Consider the following 18,448-nt stretch of genomic DNA (forward strand, 5'->3'; position numbering starts at 1 on the left):
TGGGTGGAAAGCCCAGCCCATGGCACGCGGAGAATTTCTCCTTTCTCGAGGCGCACATCCACCATCGTCGTAGGCCGCGAGGGGCTCGATACACACACACACACACTCACAATCCTCCCTCGAGTATGCTCCGCATGGGGGTGGAGGGGGGTTGGAAGCAGCAGCAGCGGCGGCAGGGAAAACTGCCGTGTGCATGGGAGGGAGAGTAGCAGCAGCAGCAGCAGCAGCAGCAGCAGCGAGCCGAGATATCTCGAGGAGGGGTGTGTGCGTGTGTTGCAAGGTTACCGGCAGCCGCCGCGTCATCCCTCTCTGCTGCCGCTGCTTACCACCACCCTCACTTTCGCTAAAAAGTACTTTCTCTTTCCGCCCGCTCTCTCTCGTACATACACACACATACATACACATGGGATAGAGGGACTGACGCGCTTGTACATGCGCTGCTCGTAGCGCTGGCGCTTCTATGCATATACGTATATACAAATGTGGGAGTATATCTATGTGTGTGTGTGTACACCGGCTCGGCGGTGAGTCGTGTGGGGTGCGCTCAGGAGTTTTGCACGCCGCTGCTACCGTCGTTGATGCTCTTATACTGCGCTGCTGCTGCTGCTGTCACTGCTACCGATGTCCACCCCTCGATAGCCGCGCGCACTGTACTCTATCTCTCTCTGTACACACACACATCGACGCAACCCCGCGCATGTATGTGAAACTGCGCACTGTGTTACGTATACGTGTATAAAGAGAGAGAAAGAAAGCTTTTCGCGCAAGGTTGCCAGGGACGGCTGGGCCGAGCTTTTTTCCCTTTTTTTTTTTATACTTTTACTCCTTCTTTTTTTCTTTTGCCTTCTCTTTCTGCGTGTATCACTCGATGTGTTCGCTGCGTGTATAAATACGTTTGCGTGTGTGCAGACTCGTGTGCCTAGGCCTTCAGCCCGAACATTCACTTATATATAGCACGGTACTGATGGACACTCATTGTTTTTTTTTTGTCGATCAACGATGACTGCGACATCTCTCTCTCTCTATATATACGTGAATACAGTATACCCTTTTTCTTTTGTTGCTTCTCGTCCTCCCGCAGTACACTGCTTTAAAAATTTCTGATTTACCATACTCGAGATTTCTACTTGAGAGTGCATTACTATAATGTTTTTTTTTTATGATTTCAAAGTAAAAAAATAAAGCGGCTCCGACTGACGCTGCGTATACCATCCGTTAATGATTCTCGCATCGCGCGTAGTTGTATAAAAATAATCCTTCGAAACGACAAAAAAAGCTCCCGTAAATATATGAAGTAGACGCATGGATGCATGCGCGTATATTACGTACCCAAAGCGAGAGGAAAATTTGTACGCATACATGGCCAAGTGCGCACACATAGGCATCTCTATCGTCGCATATATAAAATATAGAGCGAAGAAAAATTCAACGTCAACACGAGCTTTCCGCAGCAGCGCAATTCTACATGTATGTATATATAGGAGGACGTCGACGACGCGCGACGAAAACTGAGCAAGTTAAATAATGATTATACATTATATACGTATACGAGCTCGAGCGAGCGAAAGACTGCTGCTGCTGCCGGGAAAATATGAAGGTTTCAGCGCGCGGAAAAAAGTCAGCCAGTCTCTCTCTCTCTCTGTCTCGCTCGTCGGGATGAGAAAGAGAGTAAAGGATGAGCGCAAAACTGGCAGACTACCACTGTGTATGTGTGGGTGTGCGTGCGCAAACGAGAAAGTATTAGTAGTGGTAGTAGGCGACTGATGAGGACGGGGCATTATAAAAGCTTCGAGTTCCGGACGGCGGAGTGCGATGAATGCGCGGATACCGTACGTACACCACGATACATGTATGTGTGAGTAACCGTATATACATACATTGCACCGAGTGCACGGACTTGGCAGAGAGAGAAAGAGAGCCTAGCTCCAAGCTGGGCTGTATAACAGTGGCGCTATCTCGCATACATACATATACGTTGCGTTCGCAGCTCCTCTCGTCCACTCTCGGCTACACGTATAGAGCTTCCAATGCATTTGTTCGAGTGGCTTATTATTCTCTCTCTTTCTATCCCGTCCCGTATATACTGTGTACCTCCCTGGCCACCCCCTCCACACACACACGCGCAGACTCGCTTCTTTTTATCTATCTCGGCAGAGGCTTAAAAATTGTTTTCCTGAAATTTCGTACTCTAGCTATGTGTGTGCGTGAATAAATGGCTACGTGCCCCAACTTTTACATACATCTAAATACGAACGGTACGCGTATATACATGTATATATAGCTCGCGCGACGCAACGAGAAAAGAATACAAGTAGTATATGAGCAAGCCTTTCAATTTTTTTCCTTCCTTTTTCTCGCTCTCCATATATATTTGTATATTTTTATTCGCGACACAGAGAGAGCTGACTTATTCTAATAGTCAAGCTTTTAAACTCACGAGCTGCAATTCCATAATTGTCGTTCCTCGATCGCGTATGTGGCTGGAGTAGCACAGCACGTCGTATACGCTATATAACTCGAGTCGACTGGAAATTTCTTCCTCTTCTCTTTTATTTTTTTTTATTGTTTTGTTTTTTTCTTGTCGTTCGCTTGTTTTTTTATCAAGGATTCGTACTCGCGACTACTTATACTTTTGTCTCGAGGCTCATTGTGCTTCGCGCGCGAGCGCGCGTGTATTGCAGATGAGTCGCGAAAGACTCGATTCGAGACAATGTCGGATGTTCCACGTGTTTTGTGTAATTGTGCGCTGTACATTTGAGTGCAGTTATTATTTGCCTTGCACATTGCGAAAGTACGTATACCTCTCGGAAATGTATCCTTACGAAAATGCAAACATTTCGGAAGCCCCAACACTTTCATCTCTTTTATCTGCATTTTGAATTTTTCAATTTACGAAGTATCGGTTGAAATTTTCTAGAAAATAATTTTAAATGACCTAAAAGTCGGGATTCATCTGTTTCAAAAAATTCTGATAAATATTCAATCGCTTTAAATACGATATTACCAATTTGCGCCTCTACCGCTAGATGGCGAGTACCTTCAAATCTGCAAAACCGCAAGTGGCAAAGTTAAAATATCTGTATAAGTCAATCTGTATAGATGTTTTTCATAGCAAAAATTCTTCAATGTTCAGTCAGTCAGTCGAATAGAGTGCGCCCGGCAATTTGCATCGAAACTGCCCTATACCTAGATGCGTAGCGTATATATTATATATAAATAAAAAGCGACCCGCGTTGCGCAAAGAGTAGACCAGAGGTCTGCTGCTGCTGCTGCTACTACGAGGGCCAATTTCATCGATACATCTGAAAACTGAGTGCGTGTACGTGTGTGTGCGTACGAAAAGCCTACACGTACACACAGATATTAGGTATAAGCGCACGGCTGCTGCGGCGGTGGGTGGTGGTGGTGGTGGATGGTGGCGGGCAGGAATGCGAGCAAGGGGAGGCCGACGCAACAACCTTGCAAGCCTGCCGTATATGCCTGCCCGAGGAAAATTTCGTAGAGGTCGCCGTCGCACACGGTATACCTATGTACAGTACCTATCGTATAGCCAACGCGCAGCGCAGCAAAGAGAGAGACAGAAGGATCGAGTTGGAGCTGCTGCTGCTCTCAGGCTCTATAGTATATACGCGAATGAGAGGGAAAGCAAGAGAAGAGAGAGAGACGAGGGACGACGGCGCAGCGCAGCTCGAGTTCGTATTATAGTCTCTCTCTCTATGTGCAGCACCACGCGCGCAGGGAAAAGCTCGCTCGGAGAGTTTGCCGCTGCTTCTGGCGCTTGCGAGGGAAGGAACGACGTATACAACGGCGAGGGGTGGGACTCGTTTCTCTCTCTCTCTCTCCTCGAGTGGGAGTGGATGTAAATATATCTCCGTCTGCGTGTGCAGCAGCAGTAGAAGCAGCAGCGCACGGGGACTCGTATATATGTGTAAGGACTGTAACTTCAACGCAGATTATACACTCCTCCTGAGCCTCGAAAACTTGAAGATTTCGCGTCGTCGTTATATACCTATATGTATATATGCTTGCGCTTACTCTCCTAATCATTAACCTCCTTCTGCTGCTGCTCCTTACGTGTTGTTGCTGTGTGTGTGCCCTTAGTAGTAGTACCTCGTGACTTGCGCAAAAAGCAGCGCAACCTTCGCTTTTCGACGCGAATCGCGCGCGGCACTGGTAGTGGTGACTGCTGGCGGCGCGTCGGCAAAAGCTGCAAGAGGCAGCTATCTCTGTATATTATGCGCCAAGCTCCGTGAGCTTTTACTCTTACTTTCTTGGAGGCGATAGCGCGCGCGCGCACACACACACACACACACATACCTTCGTGCGTATATCGTGTTTTCTTATCGCAACCGTTCGCTGTACGTGGAGGTGAAGGTAAGATGCAACGTGTATACAAGTACTGAGAGCTTTCGTACGCGCAAATTTTGAATTTTAAAAAGCTTTTTCTCTCCATCTTCTTTTTTTAGTAAGTCGTAGGTTTCGAAAAAAGCTCATTAATTTTCGTATACCCTTTTATTTTTTCGCGCGCATTCTTGCGCAAAATTCAAAACTGGAGATTATTTATAGCTGTATGCAAAAAGGCATGAGAGAGATACTTTTATACCGCGAGCAAACAGTACGAAAATGACGCTTTTCTCGTGCGTGTGCGCTGGGGAAAACTAATATCGAGGAGCCACGCACGTATCATATACGTTATACGTATGCGCGAGCTCGAGCCTCGCAAACCAGAGAGAGAGAACGAGGAAAAAAGGATAATATTTGCTGGCTCGTACGAAAATCAAACACACATAGCAGGCGTGGAGTAGCGAGAAAAGTGAAACACACAGCGAGAGCCAAAGCTGCGCTGGGCGGCGAGCGCTCACAGAGAGAGAGACCCTTCGGCAAGAGGCCGTAGAGAATTTTACACGCACATACATTATGTATATCTATATCGAGCTGCGAGCGCAAAGGAAAAGGGTCTCGGGAAAAACGCTTGCGTCCAAAAAATCAGTAGCGGCGACCCCCAAAGCAGCAGTACACAGCGGAGCGAACGCCGCGCGTCCGAAACTTTCGTTCGCGTGTATATACGTATACACCCTCTTTTGCGCGCGCGACTCCGACGTATACAGAGTTCGGCCTCACTTTGACTCTCTCTCTCTCTCTCTGCGCGTTGCAGGCTTTGCGGGGGAAAAAAAACCCGCAGCACGAATCCGCTGCGATCCGTGCGCCTACGTGTATATGATATATGTAATGGAACAACAGTAGTGGACGAGTGCGGGTGCCCCTAGACCAGGAAGACTCGCACGTTATAAGATACACGAGCGCGATGAATGCAGTTTATGAAAACCTATTTCTATATACGTACATTTTCACGATATTTATTCACTGACAGAATAAAATAAAGTCTGTACATTATCCAGCTCGCTCGTGAGACTGTACAGTTAATTTTTCGCCGATGTACACACGATGTGCATCGCAAAATGCACGCGGCGATGAAAAAAATAATTTATCGCAGCGTTGCGACGAGCAATTTGCACGCTGCGCGTAAAAAGCCGATTGGCGTTTCGCGCGAGGGGCTCGACTACATAAGGGCGCATTATCGTGGATGCAGCCGCAGTAACAAAAAAATCCGATAGCGCGTCGAGAGTAAAAGCTTGAAAAAGGGAGCTGCTACGAACATCCTCGATATAGATAGCGCATCGTAGTACACGCACGCACATAGAGCCGCGTGCACGCGCCTGCTCAAATGGCAGCATCGTACCTACATATATACATAGATACGTAGAGCTGTGGCAAAATAATAATAGCCCACTGTACTCGTGTGTGCGTGTGTAGGATACATAGACGAACGAAGCGCACCGAACACGACGGTATACACGCGAGAGGGGTAGAAGCAATACGTACAAGTAGTGGTAGTAGATGCGAGCCGAGATGCAACGCGCCGCATATCTATTGATTCTCCGGTCTACGTTGCCAGGGCTCTTGGCATGCCTCGGCGAACTCCGCTCTCCGCTGCTGTTGCTGTTGTAGCTGCTGCTGCTGCGTTGCGCTGCGCTCCATTGCCGAAAAGCGTGTCTACGCACCTTGCCTATGTGTATTATAGTACGCTCAAGCTAGTATAGAGAGTCTCCTGCATACAAACGCACACACGTATTTGTGTGTATACGGGTTTGCAGGCTTAGAACTTCATTTGTGCATGCGTAGATGTGTGTGTGTGTACGTCATGCGAAGGCGAAAGAGAGAGAAAGAGAGAGAGAGAGCCGATACACACACATACATATGGTAGGCCGGCGCACACATATATATTTGGCAGTGCTGCGGAGAGCTCGAGCTAGGCGCATTCACGTGCACAAGGGGATGTGAAAAAGCCTCTAGCCTGCATGCTGCGCACCGCTAGCAGCAGCATCAGCAGCATCAGCACACTGTATGTATATATGCTGCTGCAGGAGCAAAAGAGAGAATGAGAGCGCCGACGAAGGAGGGAGATTTTTAGATGTGTATATAGCAATAGCAGCAGCAGCGCGTCGCATCTATGCATATTACACACACGCGTGTATAGCATATAGGAGCCTGGGAAGCCGAAAGGAAAAACTGGATTCTGCAGCTCTCTCGAGTGTAGCCGAATTCTCTCCCCCTCTTTCTCCTCTTTTTCTCTTCTCCGCGTAGAATGGCACATACCTACCTACGTATATATGTGCATTATACGTATGTGCGATTTTGCTGCTGTATGTATACGTGTGTATGTGTGCAAGTCTCGAGGATTCGCCGTCTTAGTCGTCTATATGCGACACTATATGTGTATAATGCGTGTGTTAGGCTACATTCGTGAGCCGGCATGTGTGCATAACTGCATCTGTGTTATATGCGCCCTAGACGAATCTATATATCATTATTATTATTATTACATATGTGCGAATCTATTCGGCAACAGCATTTGTGCCGCTGCACACCCCAACTTAACCGAACTGCAGCCTGCAACCGTGTAGTAGTACACGAATCCTACGCACACATTTTATTTTAATTAATTTTTTCTTCTCTCTCTATGCACGACTCGCTCCGTTGTATTTTAAATGAATTTTTTTTTCTACTCTTGCACCCCCTCGAGCGATGCACCCCATTTCGGCACTACAGCGTATACTACAGCCTGCAGTATAGTTGCATTATAACTTTTGTGCCCGTCCTCCACACTCCCCCTCTCTGGAGCCCTTTGACTTTGACTTTTTCCGGCGTTGTAATGTATGTATACGGTTTCGATGCGCCGAGTTGAGTTAGGATATACGTATATATATATAATAGGAAGAAAGAAGAAGAAGAAGAGAGGCCGAAGGTTAAAACGTTTCGGACAAGTGAGAGAGAGAGAGGGGCCGTCCGTATAGTAAACTCGCGAAAAAAAAATATATACATCGTATCAAAGAGCCAAGTTGCGCCAAGTTGTGTTTGCTGCTGCTGCTCGTGCACAGCATTACGTATTATATTCTAGTTGATTGTCACTGGTCAGTACACAGACGCACTCGCACTCACGCAGCAGTAGTAGCGCAGCACCATATGACCCACGATCCGCACACGTCCTTCTCTATTATTGGACTCCGAATCGCAAATTAACTTTAATTCACTTGACGACTCTCGATGTCTATACGTACGTGTACGTTCGTACGTGTGTGTGTATAGGATAAAACTGAACCCACATCCACATGTATGTACGATATTATGCACTCGGGCTCGGCGGCGTGCACTCGCACTCGGCACATCTATGCACTGATCACCGATTTGTAAAAAATAAAGAGAGAAAATGACCGGAAGAATCGACCGAACGATCGATGCTCCGTTGTCAGTGGCTCGTATGCAAAACGCAATGTTATTATCGAATTATGTCAGCGCTTTCGAGTGAATAATTTACCAAAAATGCTGCAATAACATCGTGGACACACGAGCACGATTGTATTCACAATTTTCACAATATCTCATTTCGTTGATCATTGATTAATTTCTAAAGGGTCGTATATGCATGCAGAGAGGAGGAAAAAAATAGAGGAGCTACATGAGGGGGGTGGGTGGTGTCACGTAAGGCACACGTAAATAACGACTCACCTTCTTCCCTCGTCGTCTGGAATTCCGCGAGGCCCCTCGGCTCGATGCAAATCATAACAAAAATTTATCTGCCAGAACTTGGTAATTTTTTCCTTCCTTCTCCGAATTTTGTCGTGATAAAACGGCCAAAACGTTCATTAGGGGGATCCGTTTCTTTTTTTTTTGTTTTGTTTTTAATCGTAAATGTCCGTCATTTACGTGAAAAATCTAATTTTGTCAGCTCCATAGTCTCACGATTCATTAACCAAAAAACTTTTCTTCCTTTTTTCATGTACAGAGTGATGAGAGGGGTATAAAGTTGAGTTATATAACTTGAAAAAAAACTTGTTGCTTATTTTATTTCATTTCATTCCGTTTGTTGTATCACTATTGCCTCGATCGTTAAAACTTAAAATCTTGTTGCGAGTTGTTTATTATTTTCTTGTTGATTAATTGCTGTTGCTGTTGTTATTACTTATTTATTGTTGTTAAAGCGCGTTTGAATTCTTGATGGTTTGGGTTAATAACGAAAAACGAAAGTATCGTCGAGGCTTTTCGATTCGATGATGGTGTCCTTCTTTTCCCTTTGGATTGTAGAAAATTTAGATTTATTCCTTGTTTTGACAGTGCGACGATTTTGCTCTCCTCCTTTTTTTTCCAGTTTCCAAATCACAACGATTGCGACGTATCATACGATATACACAAATACATAATTTCTTTTCTTTTCTTGTCACACAACAAAGCCGAAAGTTTGCGTTTTTCCGAAAAAAACGAGAAAAAATTTCTCTCTTCCTGCGTCTTCTTATTCGGACGCGGGAGTAGTGTCGTGGGCTGGAAGAGGAGAGGGATTATGATTTTTTTTTCCGTTTCTTGGACACTGGGTGGTAGCGGGCGGTGGTAGGTGGATGGGGGAGGTTTTTCGAATTTTCCAAAAATTTAGCCACCTCGTCGCACCCCCGGTTGATTATACATGTGTATCATGTGTTTGTAGTGTAATGTGTGTGTGTGTGAGTGTGTGTGAGTCGTAACTTTTTTGTCGAAAAAACTCGCGTTTCTTTTTTTATTAATTTTGTTTTTTTTTTTGCTTAAATTTTGATGATGTGGTGTGTTTTAATGTTTTTTGCAACGCGCGCGCGCTGCCGGCAGCGATGAAGACCGACAACTGACGCACGGCGCGCAAATAAAATCCCTCTTAGGGCTCTCTCTCTCTCTCTTCTCTACATAGGATATAGTATGTGTATGGTGGTAAATGCGCCTGTAGCCGCCGCCGCTGATGCTCTCTCTCTCTCTCTCTTTCAACCCCCCTCTTTCTATGCGCCGCTGCTGCGCCCTTGTCTTTACGCACTCTCACGCACATATATATACACATGCAGCCGCGGCGGAGAGCATTTTTGGACGCAGGACTATACTATTGCTGTGTGTGTGTGTATAGCAACACACACGTATACACCAAAATTTCGCTCTCTCTCTCTCCTACTGCATTCTCCTCTCTCCTCGCGCGCTCCAATGCGTGTACGTACGTGTGTGCAGGAGCGCCGTCTTGCGGTGCTTGCAGCCATTTCTATTCATCGGCGCACTACTACTACTACGGCTCGCAGTCCCTTTTTCATCATATTGTATATTTTCCTTATATATATGTGTGTGTGTGTGTGTGGCAGTCCTACGCAGTTCCGAGGCAATTCGATCTGCCGATATGCTGCCGCTCGCCTAGGCCAAACCTACCCTTTTTGTAATGCGCGCGCGCGCGCGCCTGCATGGGAGCCCTTTTACGCCCGATGCGCTGCAGTGGCTTGACCCCCTCTCACGTCGTCCTCGTCGTAGTCGTCACTGCACACACATACACACGACGCGTCAAATGCATATTTTCCCTCCCTTCTCTCGCCGGCGCACACACAACCCATACACATGTACTCGCTCAAAGCTTCTAGGTCTAGGTCTATTCTCTTTCTCTCCTGCAACTGTGCGCTGTGTATAGAGAATCTATTGTTCGCTGGCTGCACGGCGCTCTTATATATTCTACTATGTGATACGTACAAGGAGTTGATTCACCCCTCGACTCTGTGTGTCGCGCGCGTTTCGTTATGACGCTTTATATGCGCCTATTATAATGCACTTCTTCGCTTCATTGTGTACGGTGTACGAAAAAATGTATTATACGCGACGCACGCGCGCACTTTTTGTTACACACGTGAAATGTCTTTTTCGACTCGATTGAACCTCGCTCTTTTCGAGAAAAAAAAACTCTTTTCTCAGAGCGTATTCGCTGACTCTTTTTGAAAAGTCACACTCGTCACTAGGAATACAAACGAGAAATATTCAAAAATATTTCTGTAAATTTTCAAATATTTTTGATAATACATTACAGATATATTTTATATAATATTTCTATACATTTTTTGAAACGATATTGAACATTCTGAGCGTTGAAATTCTTTCGTGAGCGATACAATTCGAGTTTTGCGTTTAATTTCAAAGATAATCGTGTAAAACAATGACAATGATCTACGAACACATATTTAAGTTATTTGTAAATTTATTTAATACAATTAACAAAATAAAATAAAGTGACAATAATCTTTTTTTTTTATTCTTTTTGAAAATCTTCAAATATTTATTCTATAGACTGTACAGCGTTATATGTAACTTTATGTTGACAGTCGATAACATTCGCTTTTCGATCGACGAGAATGCGTTGTTGTACATGATTCTTTACTAACTGTTAAAATTTGTTGTTGTTGTTTTTTTTTTCATTTTTCGTAATCGTAAATGTTTCAAACAAAAACTTGTCTTCACAAAAAAGATTTTTGTAAAAAAAATGTATATTGCCAATCATAAATTTTTCTAAGACTCGAGAAGCAAGTAAAACGTTTAGCCTACTACGACCAAGTCATCTTGGAACTCGTACTGGGGTACCTCCAAGTTGAGAGGAGCCGGTCCTTTCCTGATTCTGCCACTGGCGTCGTAATGGGAACCGTGGCACGGGCAATAGTAACCGCCGAACTCGCCGGCATTAGCGATTGGTACGCAGCCCAAATGTGTGCAGACACCGATAACGATCAACCATTCTGGGTTCTTTACTCTGACAGAGTCAGCTTCTGGGTCTCTGAGAGATCCAACGTCAACTGCGGCTTCTCTCTCGATTTCGGTAGCCGTTCTATAATATTTAAAAATTACAATCATCAGCCATGAAAGAAGTTTATGGTAAATAAATCTAATAGAACTTAGAAGCATTATTTTAGGATATTTCAAAATACATAAATTCCTGATAAATACCTGTGACGAATGAAAAGTGGCTTTCCTCTCCATTTGAAAACTGCGCTCTTTCCCTCTGGGATAGAATCAAGCTTAACTTCAATTTTAGCCATAGCCAATACATCAGCGGATGCAGACATCGTTGAAAGTAAGTCAGTTACGAAAGCCTTTGCGGTGTATAGACCAACAACACTAGTACCTAAATTAATATTCAAAGTATTTATTAGCTACGATTCAACAATTCTGTTAATGTGCCAATGTTAAAAAATTTATAATAATACCTAATGCAGTTATATATGATACTGACTGACGGCCAGGTGCTGATTCCTTGCTTTTGGCATATGGACTTTTGACAGATGGCCTGCGGTAATCATCAAAATCTGGGATGCGAATGTCTGTATGTGCTAGCCTGATTTGCTGCGACACTTTGGAGTTCACTGTCAAAAAAAAATGTATCTTAGTTATAGAAATATACATAAAAAAAGGTTTTAGTGAATTAAATTTCAAAATTCATATTAAAAATATCACATAAAAATTCAGTAGCACCAAAACAATTATTCAAAAAAAAAAAAAAAAACTATTTTTAGTCTCCAAATTTTTATTAATTAAAAATTTCATCCTATTGGATTAATTTAATGTTTTGATTATGAAATATTAGTTAACCTCCAGACGTCAAATATTTTGATATCCTAAAGCCAAACATGATGACTTCTTAAACTGACAACTAATGAAAATAAATATATCACTAATTAAAAAATGTTTTTTAAAACTTTCGTCTCGGTGCGAACAACACAAATTAACAATTTTACGCAATATTTCAATGCGTAACAAAAATTTCACGTCTGCACGTAATCATCTGTTCTGCGCAAGGTTGGTATTCTGAACATTACCAGCGCCATCGGACGATTATTGAGCGACAAGCACAGAGTCGAAAAGGAAGATTTCTTGTTTTTGTCAAGTCCAAAAATTAATAAAAATGTTTGAAACATGTTAAATGTGGTTTATTATTCAAAAATTAAAGCTCTAACATTTTAAACAAATAAGACGAATGTGGATTTTTGTTATTAACTTGCAACAACTAGCCATAAAAGTGTTCAATGATAATAACATATTTATCCAAGAGTAGAAAAATTGAAAAATAATGGTAAGAAATGTTTACTTCAAAATAGGAATTGTCTCTATTAAATTCAAATTCATTACATTAAAATGTAAAGAAGAGAAGATATTTCACCATCAATTAGAATAAAGCTCATGGTGCAAAATGACAAAATTTGCAAAGTGTCAATGTACGACTCTAACTAAATTTTTTTCCAATTTTATACATAAGCTAAGCTGAAAGTCAATAAACATAAACTTGCTTTTCTGTAATTATAATGAAAATGTCTCAACTGAAACCCATAGTAAAAGTACAATAATAAAAGAAGTAGAAATATGTTTATCGTTGACGTCAAAACTAGAAACCAATAAAATCTTGTCATGTGATCTTGAATTTATTGACATAATAGATTCTTAATGTGATTTTCATTAACAAATGAAATGACTGTCTAACTTTAAATCAAGTTTCTGTTCAATTCAATTTTCAAAACAATATTTGAAAATCTACAATGAAAACGTCATCTTCAAGCAGACTTAGAGACATCTATACCAGCTAGCATCTCAAAGCACTACATTGTGGTTGTGATAGACTGTTCTCAGAGACCGTTACATAATTAAAACCTCGAAAATATAAACATTGGAACACATGTGGAAATGGGAAAATGCGCGGGCATGCCGCGTCTCGAGCCACGGACTCACCTCCGATTGTCGAACTTATGGCCACGGGACCATTGAGCAAATCCTTGGCCAGACTGCATCCCAGAGTACGCCTCACTGGGCTGGCGACGATGATCTTCTTGCGATGGAGCTTGCCACCTTGATGATTGACCTCCTTGGCGCCGACATTGATCACGTTGAGGGTGGCCTTGAAGAAAGGCGACGACTTGGCGACGACGTTCATCCTGACTAATTAATTGGCTATTATTGTTAACGCCGTCGACAGGGTGACCTGACTCTGCGTGGACACTGCACACCAGACGACAGACTGCGCAAAGACGGACGACGACACGCCAGCAGGCCTGACAATCGCTTCTGCTGACATCGCGCGAAAAGTCCTAGAGACTCGTTCGGCCGGTCATGCGCGCTTCGCGTTTCGATTGATCTAGTGTGAAGTGTCGCTATTCTAGGGTAATTTGCATATGTTGAGTTGCTAGATGCATGTAGAGCGCCGAATTGAAATTCTGAAATTGATACATGACGGAGGAATTTAATTTGTTGAGCTAAGGCATTTTTATTTCTCTTATAATGTGCTTCAATAAAGAAATGATTACATTCAAAAAATAAAGAATAGGCTAAACTATTAACAAATGAAGTATGTCTAATGTCTAAAAAATGTAAATAACAAGTTATCATCGCTGAATAAATTTTGTCAGTTCTTATTTATATAAAATATATATCACAAAGGTAATCGTACATGTAACAACAATTTTTTATGCTTATATAATCACAATTACATTTACACAAATTAAAGATATAAAATCAAAATAAATCTTACTTATTCATTGACAAGAAATCACACATCTTATATTTTATATGGGAAAATATTGACATTGTCCAAGAGTAAGACTCGCAATACTCAGAAGTGTTAGGAATAAACATAGGTATCTACCTGTTATAGGAACTCTGAAAAGTCTGGCACATATTTTCAGTGATGAAGTATACATAAGTAAAGTATCCAAGTCTTCTCTTGGTGTGCTTTGATGAACAAATGGTCGCACTCGAACTTCATGTCCAGTATTTTGAATCATAGAACATGCTGTTGTCAAACGAGCTGCCTAAAATTATTATGTATTTATTGAATGCAAATTAATACTTATTATTTTTATCATCAAGTTTCATACTTGTATAAATGGTACTACAGATATCCATGCCCATAGAATCACATTTATTATGTTAATACATGTGATTGGATTCATTTTGGCATTTTCACTGTCATACTTCAAAAGCCAAGCTGTACCAGTTAATGTCCATGATATATTTACAACTGTATAAATACAAACAGGGGGTCCAAATTCATCATTGAAATACTTGAGCAATTTTTTAAATTCGCTCACTTCTTTCATCCATTCCAGTCCAGGCATAGTATGTTGAATTAACTTAAGTCTTAGAAAGTGTAAATGTGATATTAAAAGTTGACCTTGTAAGCAATAACTAGTTATGATAGTACCTTGCACCATATCATGCCATAAAGTACATAAAATTAAACAAACTTTGAGAATAGTTTCTAAATCCTGTGAACTGAATCATAATTCATGTACTTAATGATAACTATTATAGTACTATTCACTCTTACCTATTTTTCAACCACTGGAATGTTACTATTTCATTCGCTGTCATCAAGCTGATTGTTATTGAAGCACATATTATCCATATTACTCCAAGAATAATAAAAAGCCATAAAATTCTGACCAAATGTTTTTGGCCTCCTCTGTGAGCTGGATGTGAAGATAATAAAAATGCTCTTTCCATTAGATTTTGAAGTTGCTCATTTTCTTTTACGCGGAATAAATAAATTGCATAAATGTAAGCAATTAAATGTAAAGCATTTGGAAGGAAGTAAGCAAATATTGCATTTCCATGACAAGTTCTCTCATAGGTCCGAGGTTTATTTGGAATCGATATTTCACTCAAAACTGTTGAAATATAACAAAATCCTCTGTCTCTTCTGAAAATTAATATGCTTTAAGATGTAATTTCATTCAATAATTCAAAATACATAAAATATTTACCTGTAACAAGCCATATATTGTAGCACATATCCCATGCACATAAACAAAACAACTTGACAAGTATGAAAATTGGCCAAAATACTATATAAAGAACAGCGTTCCAATTGTTCACTGTTTGGTCGCAATCCCATAACTGCTAAAAGTCCCAAATAAGGTTTCAAAATTTTGTTTTTACAATAGTGCAGTACTGCAGAAGTACTCAAATTTTCATAATCTGGCATTTCTGAAATTTCTCCTATCTATAAAACAAAATTGAGCAAATTGTACAAAAAATCAAAGTATTAAATTATGTAGTTTTAAATTTATTCACTTCTGTACTGCGTAGATGAAAATCAGAAAGATATGATGGCGTAGAAGAATTATTTGCTTCATCTTGGCTAGGATGGGATGATGAGCATTCTTTGTTTGGTATAGTCCCATTTTCATTGGCAGTATCCTAAAACAAAATAATTTTATATATATCAATCACTCAATTAATTAAAAAAATTTAAATCACTAAAATTTGATTTACAATGAGATGCCAATAATCCTCTGGAATACCTGTATTTGAATCAACCACTTTGTCAAAAGAATCATAATAATTTTGTGTCATTTTTATAACTTTTCAATATGATTTTAAGTTACGTATTAATAATTATTGAGACTGACTGAGAGATAAGTTACTTTTATAGCATGAGTGATGATCATCTAATGATGACCATCTAATGCATGGTCAATTAACATAGCAAAATCTCAGATAAGAAATGATGCAAAAAAAAGTAAGTATGTTATGCTGATTATGAAGTTTGAAGGAAAGTGTAGATATTTCAACTTACTCTCATTCTAATGTAAATCTTATAATTTGACCTTTGCTGAGTTTCGTAAACGAATTTGAGAAACACTGTTTATTCATATTCTCGGTGTTATTGTATGCATTTCAAAAATTGAATGTGGTTTCTGTTGTTTCGAGAATGCAATTGTTCATGTATATCATTGACTGTCTGTTGCATGCTGCATTATCAATAATGCTCTGACTGATGACATTTCACCTTTCAACAGATTATCTCTGCTGGTCCGTAAATAATATTATTTGTAGAAAATTTCACGAAATCCAATCAATTTATTTAAATTTACCAAAGCAAACGAAATTTTCAATTTTAAAAGTAACGTGTAAATAGAAATTATAGTCCTATGATAGGGAATGCTACATTTAGATCGCAATGTAGCGGAGATTTTTCGCAAACTAAAACTTATGCTATCGTATAAATTTATAACTTCATTTAATATAAGTAGCCGACGCGTTGAAGATAGTAAAATAATTAATTGTTCGTTGTAAAATTTTTACTTGAATTTCCATTTCAGTGAGTTATCAATAGTAAAAAAAAATGTTTTTACGGTCTGTTTTTAGTGCAGATTTATCGAGTCAAATGTTCATGATATCAATGATCGGCTTGCTCTTTGCTGTCAACTACATTGAAAAAGAGGTTCCTCTTAAAAAAATTAATCAATCCTATTACTACGCGTAATAGTTGAAAAATGTCATTATGTATATTTTGAGTAAGGATTTCTATTCTTTGCCTAGCGTAGGCCCTGTCCGAGTTGAAAAATCGCAAATATTAAAAATGTGACGATTCAAAACGATTTTATAAACAATTACATTTTTGATCTTGAAAAGGAACAAATGTACCGAAAAAATGCAAGGTGCTTGAGACGTCTCAATGTGAAAATACTCGAAGCGGGTACTCAATCGAGTCAAGTATTCGAATTTTCGAGTATCAAAATTCTGCTGAGTAGTTGAGTTTCATCAAGTCAACTTCAATTACACGTTGAATTTGCTTTGTTTTGATTATCGTTCGTTCAAGTTTTGGTGTAAAAAAGTAATATTTGCAGATTCGTTAGTTCCACTTCAGACGTAAGAATAACAAGAGCAACTTTAACATCCTAAAAAGTTTAAATAATTGCGTATTAGGAAATGTATCCACTTAACGATCAGCCAGACTGGCTCGAGGATAATTATCCACCTCATTCAGTCAGATTTTATGTCGAAAGCGCAGTTCAGGTGGAACCTGCAATCGACGATAGAGACAACGCTATTTTATGTCAACGGATTAGCCTACTAATCGCAATGCACGGCAATATAGTATCGAGCTCGGGATGGCTCGATTTTGGTTCATGTCTTGGTTGGGAGACCAGCTCACCAAGGTTCCTTTTCAAAATTATGGCTTTAATTTCTACAGAATTGCCCTTGGCGTGGATCAATCCAGTTTGGTTAACGATCAAAACACTTCAATTGAACTTAACGTCAATTAAATTACATCAAAGCCCAAGAATATGTATGAAGGATTGAAATTGGAATTTTTTCAAGAATTTTTATTGTAGAAAACGTTTTACCACAATTTTAAGATTAAGAAAATTCATTATGCAAATTGCGTAAAATAAATGAAAACAGAGCTTTGATGAATACATTGTTAAGAATTATTTCAAATTATATTTTATCCTATTTTACCAAGAACAAGGGTCACATTCTTTGAATTAATATTCAATGAAGTAATGAATCATTCGTTTTATCGTAAATAAATTCAGCCCAAATTTAGAAAAGTAATTGCTGTAAATTTTAAAATACACGTTTCTAAATGTCCACTCTATTTATCTAAAGTAGTGTCACTTAAACGTGCAGTCAGTCGATCGTTAATTATATCCTTGCGACGTTTTCTCAACGAATACATTGGCAAAAGGTATAAAATACGCGCGCATAGTCGCAGTTGCAATTTACCGAATGGTTGGTACAAAAACTTCTAAATTGCCGACAGCCAAATGAGGACATCCAACAAATATAAATTCGTGATTCTTAGATTACTGGTTTTATTTCAATATTTTTTTATTAATCTAACTTCAAATGGCAAAACATTGTTAAATAATTTTAATTCTTTGGTCAACCTCTTCTATTTCGATGTATCTGTCGGTGTGGTCAAGAAACGAGGAAAAGACCCTGCAGATGTCGCGTCATGCTCGATTTCTATGGACAAAAGTAAGGTATCATCATTTTAAACTGGGAAAATTTCTGGACTAAATCAGGATAAATATTATACAATATCTTCCTATGACAATAAAACAGTCTTTCCGCTACTTTGAAGTAAAATTTTCTGGGCCTGAAAAAATGCGTTACAACAGTACAAGTACACAAGCGGCATCATCATCATCATCATCATGAGGCAGCAGCAGCGCGGGGGCCGCCGCGAGCGCAGCGCAGATGCAGCGCAGAGTCGAAGCGCGCGAGGGGCAATCGCTGCGAGAGAGATACACATACGGCACGGAAAAAGGAGTGGAGGGGAGGGGGGTGGCTCTCC

At 40.5% G+C, this 18,448-nt stretch overlaps 2 protein-coding genes across 4 annotated transcripts; both read right to left on the minus strand.

Annotated features, from left to right (window-relative positions):
* Positions 1–10,606: 10,606 nt before the first annotated feature.
* LOC106656067 (cytochrome b-c1 complex subunit Rieske, mitochondrial) lies at positions 10,607–13,394 on the minus strand. 2 transcript variants are annotated; one of them, XM_014376711.1, is made up of 4 exons: positions 13,093–13,394; positions 11,580–11,735; positions 11,320–11,497; positions 10,607–11,200 (listed from the first exon to the last, which is right to left on the minus strand). In XM_014376711.1, the coding sequence occupies exons 1-4, from the start codon at positions 13,292–13,294 to the stop codon at positions 10,915–10,917; spliced, it is 822 nt and encodes a 273-aa protein (XP_014232197.1). In that variant the 5' UTR covers positions 13,295–13,394; the 3' UTR covers positions 10,607–10,914. The 2 variants fall into 2 exon arrangements, with proteins under 2 accessions (XP_014232197.1, XP_014232198.1); XM_014376712.2 differs by lacking the exon at positions 13,093–13,394 and adding an exon at positions 11,962–12,150.
* Positions 13,307–16,005, minus strand: LOC106656066. Of its 2 annotated transcripts, none has more exons than XM_023460188.1 (7): positions 15,938–16,005; positions 15,433–15,558; positions 15,123–15,361; positions 14,687–15,058; positions 14,235–14,631; positions 14,003–14,168; positions 13,307–13,574 (listed from the first exon to the last, which is right to left on the minus strand). In XM_023460188.1, exons 1-7 carry the CDS (start codon positions 15,941–15,943, stop codon positions 13,321–13,323), a joined length of 1,560 nt encoding a protein of 519 aa, XP_023315956.1. In that variant the 5' UTR covers positions 15,944–16,005; the 3' UTR covers positions 13,307–13,320. The 2 variants fall into 2 exon arrangements, with proteins under 2 accessions (XP_023315956.1, XP_014232196.1); XM_014376710.1 differs by lacking the exon at positions 15,938–16,005 and adding an exon at positions 15,634–15,786.
* Positions 16,006–18,448: the final 2,443 nt, after the last annotated feature.

The sequence above is a fragment of the Trichogramma pretiosum genome, unplaced genomic scaffold (genome assembly GCF_000599845.2).
Source record: "Trichogramma pretiosum strain Unisexual culture from Peru unplaced genomic scaffold, Tpre_2.0 scaffold40, whole genome shotgun sequence".
NCBI classification, from domain to species: Eukaryota; Metazoa; Arthropoda; class Insecta; order Hymenoptera; family Trichogrammatidae; genus Trichogramma; species Trichogramma pretiosum.

Excerpts from the sequence above, each read along its gene's own strand:
- LOC106656067 (XM_014376711.1), bottom strand. The coding sequence starts at position 13,294 with ATGAACGTCGTCGCCAAGTCGTCGCCTTTCTTCAAGGCCACCCTCAAC. Across the intron at positions 11,736-13,092 it reads CATAAGTTCGACAATCGGAG|TGAACTCCAAAGTGTCGCAG; the intron begins GTGAGTCCGTGG and ends TTTTTTTGACAG. Across the intron at positions 11,498-11,579 it reads ATCATATATAACTGCATTAG|GTACTAGTGTTGTTGGTCTA; the intron begins GTATTATTATAA and ends ATATTAATTTAG.
- LOC106656066 (XM_014376710.1), bottom strand. The coding sequence starts at position 15,714 with ATGACACAAAATTATTATGATTCTTTTGACAAAGTGGTTGATTCAAAT. Across the intron at positions 15,362-15,432 it reads TTCATCTACGCAGTACAGAA|ATAGGAGAAATTTCAGAAAT; the intron begins GTGAATAAATTT and ends TTTGTTTTATAG. Across the intron at positions 14,169-14,234 it reads CTGTAGTACCATTTATACAA|GCAGCTCGTTTGACAACAGC; the intron begins GTATGAAACTTG and ends TAATAATTTTAG.